The 17,089-nt window shown below is 40.2% G+C and overlaps 1 protein-coding gene across 1 annotated transcript in view; it reads left to right on the top strand.

Annotated features, from left to right (window-relative positions):
* The window catches only part of LOC122983597 (tumor necrosis factor alpha-induced protein 2-like), a 54,042-nt gene that overhangs the window by 20,546 nt on the left and 16,407 nt on the right, over positions 1-17,089 (top strand). Inside the window, exon 3 of the mRNA XM_044353516.1 lies at positions 291-529. Within this exon, the coding sequence (XP_044209451.1) occupies positions 291-529 (239 nt within the window). The remainder of the gene's footprint in view (positions 1-290; positions 530-17,089) is intronic.

Raw genomic sequence — 17,089 nt, 5'->3', positions numbered from 1 at the left:
AAGTGGGATGATGGGAGTTTGTAAAGGTGAAGTGGGGTGATGGGAGTTTGTAAAGGTGAAGTGGGGTGATGGGAGTTTGTAAAGGTAAAGTGGGGTAATGGGAGTTTGTAAAGGTAAAGTGGGGTGATGGGAGTTTGTAAAGGTAAAGTGGGGTGATGGGAGTTTGTGGAGCTGAAGTGGGATGATAGGAGTTTATGGAAGTAAAGTGGTAAATTGGAGTGATGGGAGTTTGTAAAGGTAAAGTGGGATAATGGGATTCACTTTCATTCTTTCCTTCCGGTCCCTCCCAGATTTGCGGGGAAATATCGCGACACCCTCAGCTCCCGTAAGGAGTCGCTCACCAATGGCGAGCTGAACTGTTCGGAGAGCGAGTGCGACACCACCAGCCGCCGCCTGTCCTTCATGAAGATGGTGGGTCTGGGGAAGCTGAAGAGGGAGTCCATGGCCGACCACTCGTCCCAGGGCCCTGAGGAGCAGCCGGTGAAGGAGGAGGTGGTGGAGGAGGTCAAACCCAGAGAGCCGCTGTCAGGTAAGAACAGATGCATACAGAGCAAACATTCACATTTTCTTTTACTGATTTCCTGGAAATTCCGTTAAAATCGTTGATACATTTGGACGGAAACCTGGATACTGACATCTACAATACAAGTACGTGCCGAGGCTGCGTTGGATATATGTTGCAGTAAGAGGAGTATGTCACATGACAGGGGGCTCAAGAAGCCTGCCTGAAGTGGCTCAAGCTTCATTTGTGATCGTCTGTTGTACGTTTCAGAACTAACATTATGATTTTTATAGTTTTTGTCACATTTTTTTAGACTTCTACTTGTGTCGTCTCTTTGTTCTACAAAACTGAAAAAAGTTATGTTCAGTGAAAGAGGCTCTTGTTGATCTTTTATTGGAGAAACTCACTCAGCTGAGGAAAAACTTTGACCTTGAAAAACAAACTTTTCTTCCGGGGGTTTGACCCTGATGATGACACTGGCTTGTTTCAATCATACAGATGTGTCAACTATGTTTGATTGTTAGCAGTAAACAGTTGAGAAGCAGGCAGGAAATGTGCAGGGAGCGACAGAGAAAGAGTTCAAATGACATGCGACAGAGATCTCCAGATGGATTTGAGCTGGAAACGTTGTGGGTCATGTGATACATGTCTAAGCCTCCGAGCCACCGTGACGTCCCAGCGTTTGAATTTTGTTACTTAAACACCTGAGCTGCCTGAAAGGGAACTGAAAGTGTTTAGATGTTTTTCTTACATAGAGCGTTGTATTCTTGAAGTTTTGGGGAGTTCGTTCCCTCTCTTGGGAGGCGTTAAATACTTATTGAGACGATAGAAGAGAGAGGACAGGAAACAAGAGGAGAGAGAGAGAGAGAGACGGGAAATAAGACGTAACAAACGTCCCCGTCTGGACGCTGAGGTTCATGTTCTCACCTTCAGTGGTGGAAGAAGAACTGAGATCTTTTACTGAAGTAAAAGTAGAAATACAACAGTGAATGACTCCATTGCAAGTAAAAGTATTCAATGCATGTAAAAGTACAGAAGTATTTGCAGTAAAATGTACTTAAAGTATCAAAAGTTAAAGTACTCGATATGCAAAATGGCTCAATTTAGTGCTACATTTATTTTATTGGGATTTTAATGCTTTTTCATTGACATGTAAGCAGCATTTTAATGTTGTCAAGGTAAATCTAATGTTATACACTGTCAGATAGTCAAATAAATAAAAACACGTATAAAATGTTGATCTGAAAAGTAACTAAAGCTGTTAAATAAATGTAGTGGAGTAGAAAGTACAATATTTCCTACTGAAATGTAGAAAGTAGCATCACATGGAAATACTAAAAGTAAAGTACAAATACCATCTAAACTGTACTTAAGTGAAGTAGTTGAGTAAATGTACTTAGTTAGTTTCCATCACTGCTCACCTTCAACCATCAGGCCACCAAACTGCAACAACTTTTCTACCTTTTATCATCAAAGCTGATGTTGATTTTTGCTCGACAGCAGGTTGGTGTAATTGTTTTGTATTATTTTAACATAATGATTGAGAATGATTTTGTACTGTTTTAATATAAAGTGCAGTCAGACGGCATGAGGACAGGTTGTGTTGCCTCTGTACTTGAATACTTTACATCTCAAACTCTCTCTCTCTCTCTCTCTCTGTGTTAAAGCTGTCGTCCAGTTTGTTTTCATACTAGCCTGACTGATCTTATCAGCGTCTGTCGACAGTCTGCCGGCTATTTTAGACCCTGACAGCGACAATGAAAGGTTGACAGACAGACAGACAGACAGACAGACAGACAGACAGACAGACAGACAGGTTGGTGAAGGTGAACTCGACTGGTTTTCATTGATGCTGTAATTCTCCGCTGGACACTGGAATCTGTTTGGGAAGTTTTACACCTGGTTAATGAGCTCCTCACTGTGGGACAAACCCTCTCAGGACAGTTTGATGTGCTGGTTAACGCTCAGGTTAGCTAAGGAATGTATGATGTCACTGAGGGTGCTCATAAGTATGGAAAGACAAACGTGTGTGTGTGTGTGTGTGTGTGTGTGTGTGATCATAGGTATTGGGCCGGTCCTGGAAACTTTCTAAGGACGTCTATTGTTTATCGCACCCTGTTTACTCTGCTGTTTAGTAATGAATGATTCAAGTGCGTGTGTGTGTGTGTGTGTTCCTCCACACCCTTGTTTACATGTTACAAAAGTTATTTTCCTGTATAAGTCTCATTGTGTTACACTGTGACAGAATATATACCGTATGTACAGAACCGTGCAAACGTTTTGAGGCACTTAAAGTGAAGGTGCTTTCAAAAAATAGTGCCATGAATTGAATTCATTCATTTATTGATCAATTATTTTGATCCAAAGTTGAGTAAACAGCAGAAAGTAAATCAATATGTTGCTGTGAGCAGCAGTTCTTGGTTGTTCCTGCGTCTCGGAGAAGTCGCCACAGTTCTTCTTCTGCTGTGTCTTCATGTTAATCCCAGACTGACTGTTGCAGGACTGCTTGTTCTTCTAGTTGCTGAAGATAGATCTTTATGACTCTGGATGGATGTTTGGGCTCGTTGTCCTGCTGCAGATGATCTGACGCCTCCCTGTTGGTATTATTGATTGACACATAGCATGTTCAAGTCTTAGACCTTTGTTTCCTGTCCGAATCTTCTGATTTTCTCTATTTTGTCTTCATGTTTGGATCCAAACCAACGATGAACTGATCTACTAACAAGTATTGTGTGTATCTAAAGCCTGATATATCTTATTCCTCCGTTGTTGTCCAGAAACTATTAAAAACACCTCAGTGAGTTACATAGAAAAACAAAATGAAAACAGCTGAAACATGTTGAGTGTCTGCGGTACCTGTAATCACAGTGAGCAGTAGTCTGTCAGCTGTTATCACTGTAATCACACACACACTGGAATCTACTCGACCTTATAATGTCACAGCATGTAGTTAAAGGGAAAAAGGTGCACTGATGGTTGGATTAGAGGTCTTCACTGCTCAGTCTCTAACTGAGACTCCTTTTGTTAAACATGTTGACATGAGTTGAGTTGAATGAACTTTGTTGCCATCAGGACTGAAACTAACGTCCACAAGTTGTCTTGTTTTGTCCACAACCTGAAGATGTTCAGTTTTATGTCACAGAGACTAAAGAAACCAGAAAATATTCACATCTGAGACGCTGGACTTTTATCTTCTGAACAAAACGATTCATTGATTATCAGAAGTTATTTGGAGATTAATTTAATAGTTGGGAACTAATCGATTAATCGACTAATCATTGCTGCTCTAGTTACCATGACGATAAAAGTTGTAGCAACGAGCTGTGATGAGCTCATAGTGCAGGACAGACAAACCAACATATACATGAAACATCTTAAAATACAGTCAAGTATACTACTATAAATATTATACTTAGATATTGAATACATATAAAAGGTTGGTTTAAAAATACCACAAGTAAGACAATATATACACGTTTCTTTGTAACATACTGATATATATATATATATATATATATATATATATATATATATATATATATTATACTGAGATAAATACCAACATGAGGTGTGAGTTCAGTCTCAGTTCGACCAGAAAGTGCAGAGAAAGTTCTGAATGTTCAGGTGACGGCTTGTTTTCAGATGCTGCTAAACCACCGAATCAGCAGATCAGGTTACTGTGTGTGTGTGTGTGTGTGTGTGTGTGTGTGTGTGTGTGTTTTGTGTCATTGTTAAACAGGTTTGAAAGAGTCAGGGCTGTTTGTACCTGCATCACTGTTATGTACCGTTTACACACATAATACCTGTATAGTAGGACTGTGGGTGATGAGTGTTAGTGAAAGCAGCTCAACACGTCAGTAATATAATAAACAAATATACTCTCTGTTATGTAATCAATTACAGGGAAAACACAGAAAGTTCAGTCCTAGAAACCAAATAATAATTTATATAAAACCTTTCTAAACAAGTAAATGCAGAAACAACAACCGAGTAGGCACAGTTAAAATGAAAAAAAGAAGAATAAATAAATCACCTGTTCACCAAAAAAGGAAATCAGACACCTGCAGTCAGAGTAACAAGAAACACCTGGACCCACTCACCTGTGCTTCAAACTACACTGAAAAAACTCAAACACCTGCAAACGAAAAGAAAAACTCCAAACAAGGAGAAACACCTGAAGTAATCTTTATTTATATAGCAAGTAAACGCAACAACAGACACAGAAAAAAGCAGAAACAACAACCAGGTAAGCAAAGTTAACTAAAAAAAAAATAAAGAAAACTCAAACACATCATCATCTTCACAACATTTCCAAACAAACATCTGCACTCTGAACAGAATCAAACCCTCTGCAGTTCCTCCAAAGAAACATCTTCACTGTTCTCAACATCCACTTCAGGTTTATTATCAAACTTTTCACATATAAGGAATTAACCCTGGTGATCAAAATCTATCAAAATACACAATTATCTAATAATATAATCTAAAATATATCATAGAAATGTGCAGTAAAGTCATGACTGGTGTGCATTGCTTCCAGCATGACTTCCTGTGGTGAGTTCAGGTGTATTGGAGCGTCGTGTTCTTCCTCTCTGCTGCTGGTTGTTGTCGTCATGCATTCTGACTTCCTGTGCAAGCGTGCAGAAGCCGAACATCTGCTCAGCTCTGCAAAGCTGGAATGCAGCAGAACGTTATAAAACATCATCAAACCTGAACACCTCCACGCTGCATTTACGCTCAGAGGATGAAGATTAGTCGTATTGTCCTCTTCCAGTTTGTGGAACAAGATAAAAGGATGATGATGTGTTCTGCTCCAGCATTAACTGATTATAAATATGGTGGTTTTGACATCATTATATAAACCTGATGATCCATCTTGAGCCAGAATGTCATAATTATGTTTCCATAATATAAAAATAATAAAAGAACTAGAAACGGTTCGTACTGTAGTTCAACAGAGACTGAAATCCTCAGAATATGTTTATAAATCTGCATCAGTACACGCAGAGACGGACGGATGTGAGACACACATGTGTGCTGGATTATTTTCATTCATAAAAAAATGCAGAAACTCAGGAGACAACAAGTGAAAAACATTTACCAAGATGTTCTTCATCACTGTTTTCATCACTGAAAACCAATCGCTTCTTCCAAACATCAAACTTCACTAAAATCTATTTACATGTTTATTCTGTTTCAGTGAAAGTTCTCATGAAACACTGATTCATTAGTTTGTCATATGAAGATTATCAATCAGTGCAACATCCCCTCTATGAATTATGAATCTACAAGCCTTCATAACTAAAAAATGCTCCAAATATGAGAGAAATAAACCCTCAGCTTTGTTTAATTAATAGCAGGAATCATGATGATTGATGAAGGAACTGCCAAGATGACAAAATATTTAACTGTGATTCTAAATTTCTGTTTACTAGATGAAGATGAGACAGAATTAATAAGATATAAACTGAACCTCAGTCTCAGACAAACATTCCCAAATTGATTAATGTTTCCAGGCTACAGTAGATGTTCCTACTTTTAATCACTGCAGACTTATCTCTTGCACTTTTACACAACAAATCACATTCACCCATTCACACACTGATAGTACAGCCATCAGGAGCAATTTCGGGGTTAAGTATCTTGCCCAAGGACACATCAGCATGTGGACTGGAGGAGCCGGGAATCAAACCGCTGATCTTCGGATTGGTGGACGACCCGCTCTACCTCCTGTTGAATATATTTACTTGTGCATTAAAATGCATTACATCACATATACATGACCGGTGTCCAGTGTTTTTTTGTTTTTTTTTAGATCTGACACTAAATGTTTGTCTCCATCCTAATTATGCTGGAAAATACATCCAGCATATGTGAGAGATATATATGAGAATGCATTCAAGGAGGCGACAGAATAAGTTTGAATAAACTGTGTAACAGCTGGGATGTTTTGTGGTTTAGACAACACACGTAGAGAAAAACAACACATGTTGAAATCAAATATTTGTTTGAACTTCTGTTTAAAAAGAACTTTGCTTCTTCCATCTGACCTCCACACAACCTCCATGTTGAGTCCACTGATTTATATTTCACTACTAACCCAGTCGGACTCATGACGGACAGTTTTATTTAAAAAAAAAAGGAAAAGTCCACTATGGAGGACTCAGATTTGGAGCTGCTGACTTTTATCCATTTCAAGTCAAGTCCATTTTTATTTGTCTAACCGAATATCACAAAACATCTTCTGTCCTCAGACCCTCCACTCAGACAAAATAAAGCTCCTCCAAAAAGCTTCAACAGCCAAAAAACCTCAGGAAGAGCAGAGGAGGCAGCTCTGATTAAATAATAATGACAACCTTCATTTGTGCAGCACTTTATAAAATATAAAATAACAGTAATGATCAAGACAATACAAATATAAAGACATTTGATCCATAAAGAGTTTAACGTGACACAGAAAGAACACATAATACGTTTATAAGAATGTGTTTTTAATAGAGATTTAAAGAATTTCAACAGGAAAGCTGTTATAGAGCAGCAGCAGCAGCAGTGTTTTGTTGCAGGAACGTCTGCTGGACTGTGAAACCAACAGAACTGCATCATCTGCATAAAGACGAAGACGAAACGATAAATCACTTCCAAATGATTTATTCTTTACTTGTCACATAAATTTGATGAGAAGTGGATGGATTCAGATATGACTCTGATATGCTGGAGATAAACATGAACTCTGTTTTGACTTTTCTGATTCAGACCAGCTGACTGCAGGTCAGGTGACTCGACTGTCAGGACTTCTTTGTTGGTTCTTTAGTTCTTGGACTCACTTTGACCTTCAGGTTGTCTCCAGGTAGAGAGAAGGGAGGGAGTGATGAAACACACACCGTGGAATTTACCCTTCACTGACTCCTGCCTCTGTGTGTGTGTGTGTGTGTGTGTGTGTGTGTGTGTGTTCATTAATCCACGGTCATATTTCCAGCAGCAGCAGCTCTGCAGGTTTCTGCAGGCGTCACGCAGAAACATGAAACAGAAAGTTCAGTTTGTGTTTATGTTTTCGTTGTCTGAATCTGGAAATTTCATCAGAGCTGCAGCCAGTTTCTCCTTCAGCTCGAACAAACAAATAATGATAAAAAAAAAAAGGCTCAGTATGTTTGTTTTTATTATGTCCATATTGATTATTAAATGATAAAGTTGTGTCATTTTCATTGGGATTTAAATACCAGAAGTAAATTTCTGAAACACGCCTGAAAAGTTTGACCAAAATAGAGCTGCAATGATCAACAGCAACTATTTTGATAATCAGTTAATCATAAAAGTCATTTTTTAAACAAAAATGGACAAAATTTGCTGTTTGCAGCTTCTCAAATATGATGATTAGAAGTTTTTCTGTATCATACATAATAATAAATCGAGTATCTTTGTATTTTTGATGGTTGGAGTCGTGTTTCTGTCCACCTGGTGAATGTAAATCCAATATTCACTCTCTTTTAGCTTCTGTTTTTACTCTCTACCAACTCCTGAGGGAAATATCTGGCTCTTTAGCTGCTAAATGCTCCACTATGTTCACCGGCTAGTCTACAGCTAACTGTGTCTGTTTGCTGTTTGGTGCTGAGCAGGTAGTGTACAGTGGCTTTTTACAGCTTTTTTTTTGGAAAACAGCTGCCTGCTGCGGCCCAAAACGACGCTATGAGAGCGCTGAGAGTGAACCAGAACAGTAAAACTGCAGCCGGACAGATAAACAATGAGCTGAAACTCACTATAAAGCTCTGTAAAGCCGAGAGGAGCTGCAGAGTCTCTGATAATTCTCTGTAGGTTCATCACTATGAGCCAAACATATTACACACTGACACATCAGACTGTGGAGGGATAAAAATATGCATTATAGATACTTCAGAGAATATTTGTGGGTCAAATAATATCAGAATAATTCCAGATTTGTTCCTCATGCTGCTGTTTTCCAACCCTTCCATTAGAGTAAAGCACTGACAGGATTTCCTCTTGTAACAGCTCACAGTGAGGACAGCTCGTAAAGTTATTTTTCAGCCCCTCAGTTGCATAACTTCTGCTCAGTCACCCCACACAACAGTGTTGATAAGAGGCTCATATTCAGGCCTGTCAGGACCAGTCAATGATTAGTGCGTCCTTCACTGTGTGAGCAGCTGATGGAGGTCTGCACAGCCATAAAACTGTTACTGACCAACTATCTGCAGCCGCATGGCTTCCTGTCAGAGCCGCCTGCAGACGCTTCAGTCGGATAATCTCATATCTGACACTTTTAAAGTGGTTTCACACTGTTCTGAATGTCAGCACGCAAACACACTCTGGTCCTCAGCGACTAACACTCTGTGTTTTATAAACTTCTTCTAAACATCATGGAGTGTTTCTAGAGCTTTTGCTCAAATGTTAACATTTTTTTTAAAGGCCAGTTCACAATTTTTCAAGTGTCTTAAACCAACAGTCAGGAGCCCAAATGAGCAGTGAAAGATGTTTTTCTTGCTGTATTTATTCTTCCTGTTCATACTGACTGATTAGTACTGATTACTGATTAGTGTGTGAATGGACAGAGACCACCTCCTCTATGACAGGTTAGTTTTGGTCCAATGAAAACCAACCAGAGTCCAGTTCAACCAGACTAAACTACCCTGAAAATCTTCATGTCAATAATATTGAATTTGTCAGATTTGGACATAAATTTCCCCCAAAAAACTTCATGTTACAGGACAGTTTGAAATCTGTGATAGATGTCAGATTTACTGCAGGTGTTTTGTTGCAGTTTGTGTGTTTATTGGTTTGTTGTTGAAAAGAAGTTAATTAAAGACGAGGTGTAACGGGTATAGGATGGACTCAATAGCAGCACAAACGACACTGGTATGAACTTTGCAGTCTTTATTTCACACGATGTCAAGGCAATATTAGCACGGTCGGAGAAACACAGTTCTAATGAGTATGACTCCACCGGAAATTGAACCCCGATCTTCCACTCCCACAGCGGACAAAGACCAGGGAACCGGCAGGCAGAACTCAGAGGGAACTCAGGGACAGAAGGCTGGTGGGTTTACCGGGGCAGAGACGAGGAGCGATGGTCGAAGACAAGCTGATCAGAAACCAGGAAGTCAGTCCAGTGATGAAAGCAAGACGACTTAGCATAGTAGCATAGACAATCTGACAAGGAGGGAGTGGGCCGAGGCAGCTTATATACTGGCTTGATTGCAGATGATGAGCAGGTGGGAGCGCCAGGTGAAGGTGGTTGAACTAATGAGGGGTGTGGCGGAGCAGAGAGTGAGACTGAATGATTGGATAATTCCCACAGCAACAGGTGAGGGGGGAGAGCAGACTCTGACAACGAGGGACAGAACGTGACTGTGTCTGTCAGCGGAGGACGAACTGAACCAGAACTGAACTGAATCAGAGGAAACATATTTGAAGCAGCTGTGCCTGCAGGCGACAAACTCACAATCCTCTTTTTATTTAACGTTCTGCAACGAGAGGAAGATTTGAGGAATGATTATTTTATTCCTCCGTTTTTTCTGGAAAGGTTTATTAGTTCCTCGACAGGCGACAGTTTTGTCGCTCAGACGTCAGTTTGAATCTGTTTTACAGCTCGTCAGACGAACGCTCGCTGTGTTGTCATTGGTTACTGTCTGTAATCTCCAAGCTGGACTCACCACAAAAAATCTAAATAAATGTGAGACTGAATCATCTGTAACATCTGATTTAAATAGTTGTTAATGAGGAACTTTATGAATGTGTCACATCATCATCCAAAAGTTCACTGTGGTGCTGAAACTATGAGTCAACTTATCACTTATTTAATATTTAATACAGGAAATTCAAATATATTTTGATAATCAAGTATTGTTTTCTTATAATTATTTGCATTCATAGATTTTTGATTCGGGTGAAGATCAAGTCACAATTTCTAGTTAATCCTGAATCATATTTTTAACCAGAGAAATAATGATAGAAGTAACTGCCACAAAATTATAATAATGAAGAAAGAATATTGAAAAAAACTTTTTTTTCCTGTATTAAAAAATTAAGTTGCACTTGAGAGCACTTTGGGAGCTTTATGAGAATCAAGAACTGTGTTTAAAATTCACTTTAAGTAAAAACCAGTCAGAGAATATTTGATTTATTTATTCCATCGAAGCTTTTTCTCCTCATGTTCTCATTTTTAGAACAGCTGGAATCAAAAAGTTACACAAAGACCAGAAACACCAGAGTTCAGATGTAAAGCTGCTGAGTCGTGTGTGTGTGTGTGTGTGTGTCTGTGTGTGTGTGTGTGTGTGTGTGTGTGTGTGTGTGATGGAGGAGCTGCTCTTTCCTTCATTTAAACTCGACAGACGACCAGAGAGGAGAAAAATGTGAAGGCAGAGTTCAGATTACAGTCTGCACACAATACAGCTACTGTTCACACACACACACACACACACACACACACACACACACTGGTGATGTATATTAAAGTTACATAAACACACAGTCTCTAAAACACACACAGGTGCACATGTATAAGTCTTCTCCTCCTTCTGTCGAGCTCTCAGCGTTATGTTTCCAGGGCTGTTTCCAGCTTTTTGGGGGCCTTGTGCAAAATCCTGTTTGCCCCCCATTTAAACACTCATACACACCAAATCTGCATCTTATTCCATATGCATATAAATGAGACCAAATGCTACTTTTTACACATAAAAATAACTGCATTGTTAGCATCACCATCACCATCATCATCATCACCATCTTCTGCTGGTCAGTCTCATGATTGATGCTGATTATATGGAAAGACGTCTGAAGAAGCTCGGTTATGTAACCTGATGACCACAGGGTTGTTAGAAGGATATCAGACCAGTTCTACGTTCGTAGGGAGGAGTTGAAGATAAGTAGAGGACTCCATCAGTAGCTGAGGGAAGGTTCAACTGAAGACTGACACGTTTCGGCTCGTGGCCTTCATCAGGGTCATCATAAAACACGATGACCCTGATGAAGGCCACAAGCCGAAACGTGTCAGTCAACTAATAAAGTTGCTCTTCAGGGGTTCTCATCTCATTAAAGCTTATACAGCCTAAGACGGCAATAAAACAGTTTCACAGCAGGCTGATAGCAAACCCATATTACTCTACGATATTTCAGCAGATAAACAGTTAAAACCAATAACAGACTTCCTAATAAACCATATCGATGTCCTTAGTTCCTCTAAAGTAACAAAGTTCAGTTCTGTGGTTTGTTTGGGTTCCTCAGTCTATTCAGTGTTGGGGTTCAGTCAGTTCTGGATCTGTTCTTTGTTCTGAGGTCAGTTTAGAGTTCTGGATGCATCAGGTGATAAAAACAAAAGGAATTGCAGGACTTGTAACAGGAGGAAAGGTGTCTTCCTCAGAGTAGATGAAGTACAAATGTTTGCTTACTATCTCCTTCCTCATGGAGAGAATCCAGATTCCAAGGTCCAACGCACAGTATCCTCTCAAAAACTGAGGCTGTGTAACAGCAGGGCGATTATTTCAGGTCAAGTCTCCATTATCTATGATATTACATGAATATAATTTACAGCCATAGACTGAGGTACAGGACTCACACCTCATGTTTTTATAATAGAAGTAACATTTAAGTGCTTTCACCTCTATATTATCTCCTTATGCACAAATAAAAGTGTTTATCACACCAGCAGAATGAAGCTACAACTGTTCTGCTGCTCTGCACATTAACACCATCATGTGCTACAGTTTACATCTCAGGTTTGTCATTCAGAGTGAACACGACAGAATTTTAACTTTAAGGTCGACACTAATATCTCACAGCAGTCAAATGTAATAGTTCACACATTTCTGCATAGAACATAAGGTTCTCCCTGCAGCACCAAACACCCAGGAACAGAACAGCACCAGGCTTTGAAGCTAATTTCACATAGCGGCCGAACCATCTAATTACGTCATGTGATGCTATTGGGCCCAAAAAGACTTTTTCCCGCAGACTTACATTCTGAAAGAGACGTCTGTAAATTGTTTTGAGCATCATAACCTGCATGAAATTTGATCCATTCAGTCTGATCACATTTTGAAAGTCTAGAAGAGCCGCATGATTGAATTGTTTCTTCCCCATTCAAGTTAGCCGTAGGGCTAAACCGGAAGTTAGCCGTCTCTAGAAGTCTCTAGTGAGCATGCTCTATTTCTCATAAAGTTTAAGAAATGTAAATGTGCACAGTTACAGGTTGCTGAAGCTACTTCAGTTTTATATATTTATTTTATTTTATTTATTTTGTTGTTTTTGTCTTGTTCTGTTACGTGTTCTTCATTGACTTACTGTAGTATGTGGTATGCTTTGTATATATTGGGAATGTTAATAGAAATTTCTAAAGAAAAAACACCTGCGGGATCATGTTGCTCTGTGTCTGCTGGATGTTAGCTACAACTACTTTATGAGCTGATAATATGTCCAATGTTGTGTGTCTGTCAGCTTGTTGTGGAGGTTTTCTGCCCTCTAGTGGCCAGAAATTGATGAATGCAGCTTTAAGACAAACGTCTTTTAGTTTAGTGAGAAATGTTTACACCAGCGTCTTTTTCAGTTTCTGGAGCCAGAAAAATCAGAATTTGGGGCAAATCAGGATGAAGCTGAACTTGTGTAAAATATATAAAAACAATCATTGTGTCACTTCAACACAGTCTGAGCTCACCTGGTGGCCGTTAGAGGAACTGCAGCCGTGGAGGCCGCTCACGACAAATCCACAGTGACACAGATGTGATGACATAGACGTGATGACATGGACGTGATGACATAGATGTGATGACATGGACGTGATGACATAGACGTGATGACATGGACGTGATGACATGGACGTGGTGCTGGCGTGTTGGTATGAGGAGGGCGGGGCTTCATCCACCCAGCTGGAACAGATTTCCTGTGAAGGCTGAAGCTGAACAATAAGAGCTGTGTTTCTGTGTGGAGGGGCACACACACTTAATGTGTGTGTGTGTGTGTGTGTGTGTGTGTTCTGCTGGTCATATATAGTGTCTACATGTGTGTGTGTTGTTATAGCTGTTTTACAAGCGCCGGTGCCGTCTGGTTTGAAGGTGCTTAAAGTGCTGAGATATCATTTTACAGTGGTCACACCCTGTGTATGTGTGAGTGTGTGAGTGTGTGTGTGTGTGTGTGTGTGTGTTACCTCTCCCCAGTGGTTGTATTAAAACTCTGTGTAACAGCAGTCTGGACTCTGATGATCGCAGGTCTATAGTTTGGTATGTTTGGGTCTTTACGAGTTGAATGAACCCGTCGTTCAGTTACACTTAAAACATGTTGTATCTGGATTTTGAGGAACAGGTTGAGTAACTCAGAGAGGTGAGCCGGGCTGAGATTGACTTCTCATTCAGGAAGTATTGATTGCTTTAGAGTTGTGGAGTGTTTTCCTCATTCTTTATTCATGTCGAATTTTTCTTTAAACAATGCCCTTAATTAGGGTGTTTCCACTGCAGGAACCTTCCCAGGAGACTAGAGGAACTCAGGAACTAAAGCTGTGTTTGGACCACAGGAACCAGGGGACTAAATTTAGTTCCTATAGGATAGTTCCAGGTGTAAAAAAGTTCCTGCTCTGGGGGAGGTTTTGCTTTTCACACATTAGGGACATGGTGTGGTCAAACATAGAACAAGGAAGTACTCCGGTATCGATGTTAGGACGAGGGACGGACTCTTATTACAATAAAAGTAAAGTTAGAAAAAGAGAAGTGAAGAGAAAACGAGCTTAAAGTGAATGAGAGAAATAAAATGGGGACTAATGTTACTGACTTCCCCGGATAACTTAACCATCATATATGTTTATGTTCTGACCAGCAGTTTGAATTATTTCTGCTTCGTTTCTGACGAATTCAGTCAGTTTGTCTAAATACTACAATACCCATGAGCCTCAGCTGCTGTTCCTACGGAGAAGAAGCCAGTCAGAGTCGTGAATCGGAGTAGAGAATTCAAAACTCAGCACCATCGTTGCTGAATTCATCCAAAATTAATACAAAATTTAAAACATTAGAATTTTAAGCACTGTAATTGTATTTTTCTTACAGAAATGCATGTTGGGAGTTGTAGTTAACTTCTCTCTTGTAGCTTCCACAACACAGCTGTTGATTGATTGTTGAGATGATTCAAACAGGACAGTTTCCTTTTGATCCACATGTGCACAACTAAAGCCCCTTTCACACATGCAGTCTGTCCCTGAAATGTTCAGGAACATTTCCTGCTTGGGGTCATGTGTGAATGGGAGCAGGGATCGACATTCAGGGAAATCTGTACCGTCAATTTCTCACCACAAGACCTCGTAACATTTCAGGGAAAACGCTGGTACAGTTGTGTTGTGAATGACAGCAGGAACATTTCTTGGACGCTTTCATGTGGAGTGAGTGAACCAATCACAGGGCTTGACGTGTAGGTGACGTACTGCGAGTCGGGCGGCGTTTTGGCTCGTCTGTTTTCAACATGGCCGCTGTGTCACAAACTTTCTCATATTACAGCTAAACGGTGAACACTAAAATATGTTTCTGGAAACATTTGAGGCAGAAACAGACAACACAGTAACAGAATCTTGACTCATAGAAAATTTGATCTGAGTTTTGTGAGTTTCACCTTCTTCTTCTGTTGAGTTTTACGGCAGCAGGAAGTTGAGCCAGAGTCAACTTTTGGAGAAACGCAACCTGACGTCACTGCGGCTGAAGGCTGCGGTGGCCAATCACAGCTGGAGTAGTAAACTCTGCCACGAGGGAGGACGAAGACGTTACAAGGATGAGCGGAGTACATTTATCTTCATATGATAACATTAAAAATAAAGTTAGACTTTGCTGTCGGCTTCTCGACTCATTTTAACAAAAAGACGAGAGAAAAAGAGAGAGAGAGCAGCTGTGGTCGAGTGAGCTAGAGAGTGAATGAAGAGAGGGAGCGCTGGTAACGAGAAAGCCGGTGAATCAGATCAATAAAATGTTATTTTGTGATTGTTTCACAGCGGTTATGTTCTAGAGCACAAATAAACACACCCACACCCCCCCCACACAGCACACCTCCACGCTAAGTGTTGCATTACCGCCATCTGCTGGACTGTCCTAAGGTTAACCCAGTAATTTACTAGGAACTATGTGTGAAAGAGGCGACAGACTGCAGGCTCAGGATGAAGGGAGATCAATACATGGAGCGATGCGTCCTCATGTGTAAACTACTTCCCTCCAAAGTCTGAGTGAAACTAAAACATAAAAGGACGTTTCTCAGATGTTCAGTCATGTATGAAAAGACAGTTTTGTGGCATTTTCTTCTTCTTCTCTTCTCCTTCTTCTGCAGTTGTCGTGTTCTTATCGGATTTCGTTGCAGTTTGAGTAGCCAGTTAACAGTATTGGATCTGCATTTTTATCAAGTAAACACACTATTCAATATTCCTTGATATGTACAATAATAATAATAATAAATTGTTTTAAAATTCATTCTTACCAGTGGACAAACCAACTGTACCAGTACATGTTTCATACTGTTCTGTCCATGTTCTTCAATATGTGGATCTTTATTCGTCAGACTTTCTGACAGCTTTGTTGTGTTCTTGTGTTCTGCTGCTTCCTTTGTGCCGAGAAACTCCAGGAACGTTTCATGAATCAAGCTTTTCAGAAACACAGATGGTCCAGATAGAAATAACGGCGTCTCTGGTGGCGGCGGAGCATGAACTGACAGGACGGACAGTAGTTTACAGTAAGATGTGAGCGGTTTGTGAATGAGAGGAAACTGATCTGTCAGAGCTGAAGGACTCTCAGGTGGAGAGGATGAACACACGCTTCCTGACAGGTTCACAGGAAACAGCAGCAGCTTCGACACCAAAGTAACTCACATGGACCTGAAGCTGAACTCTGATGGCCTGCTGGCTTTAATGCAGCCACCTCTGACCTCCGACCTCTGACCTCTTGTACTGCTGCAGGAACCAAACTTTACTCTACCGTTGACCCAAATAAGACACATGAAACACCAAAGTGTGTGTGTGTGTGATGTTCCGCTCACATTGTTCTGTTTATAGGGATGATCTTCCTCTGGGCTGTCACTGCTGTGTGTGTGTGTGTGTGTGTGTGTGTGTGTGTCACATCCTCGCTCTCACTAACCCAGCAGAGTAGATGAATCCAATTGTCCACCTCCGGACTCGTGGACTGAGCCCTCACAGACTCCATTCGTACGAACCGTGATGTGTTCACTGTCATCACGTCGAGTCAGCGATGGCGCACTTTGAGACGTGATTGAAGTGTTTCCATGGAGATGAATTAAAATTTTTGACCCTGTAACTCATCTCAAAGTGTTTTTCTGGATCTGAATTCTGCTGCTTTGCACAGTTCAGTGAGATTTTCCTTTTAAATGAGCTGCTGATCCTCGCTGAGGTCCTGAGGACGCTGCAGACGGACAGAAACCAAACTTTCTCGTCTAGTTTATCAGATTATAACAAAAAAAAAATCCACATTATTAAACCTATAGGACTTCAATACATCAATTAACTTATACAACAAAAGCAAATATTTTACACAGCCTATTATTATTGTTGTTTTAATTATTGATAATAATGATCAGATTTATTATTTTGTCTTTACATCATCACTTCCGTAT

This window comes from Thunnus albacares, chromosome 6, assembly GCF_914725855.1.
Source record: "Thunnus albacares chromosome 6, fThuAlb1.1, whole genome shotgun sequence".
Lineage (NCBI taxonomy): Eukaryota > Metazoa > Chordata > Actinopteri > Scombriformes > Scombridae > Thunnus > Thunnus albacares.
This window is presented reverse-complemented; position numbering and strand designations above follow the sequence as displayed.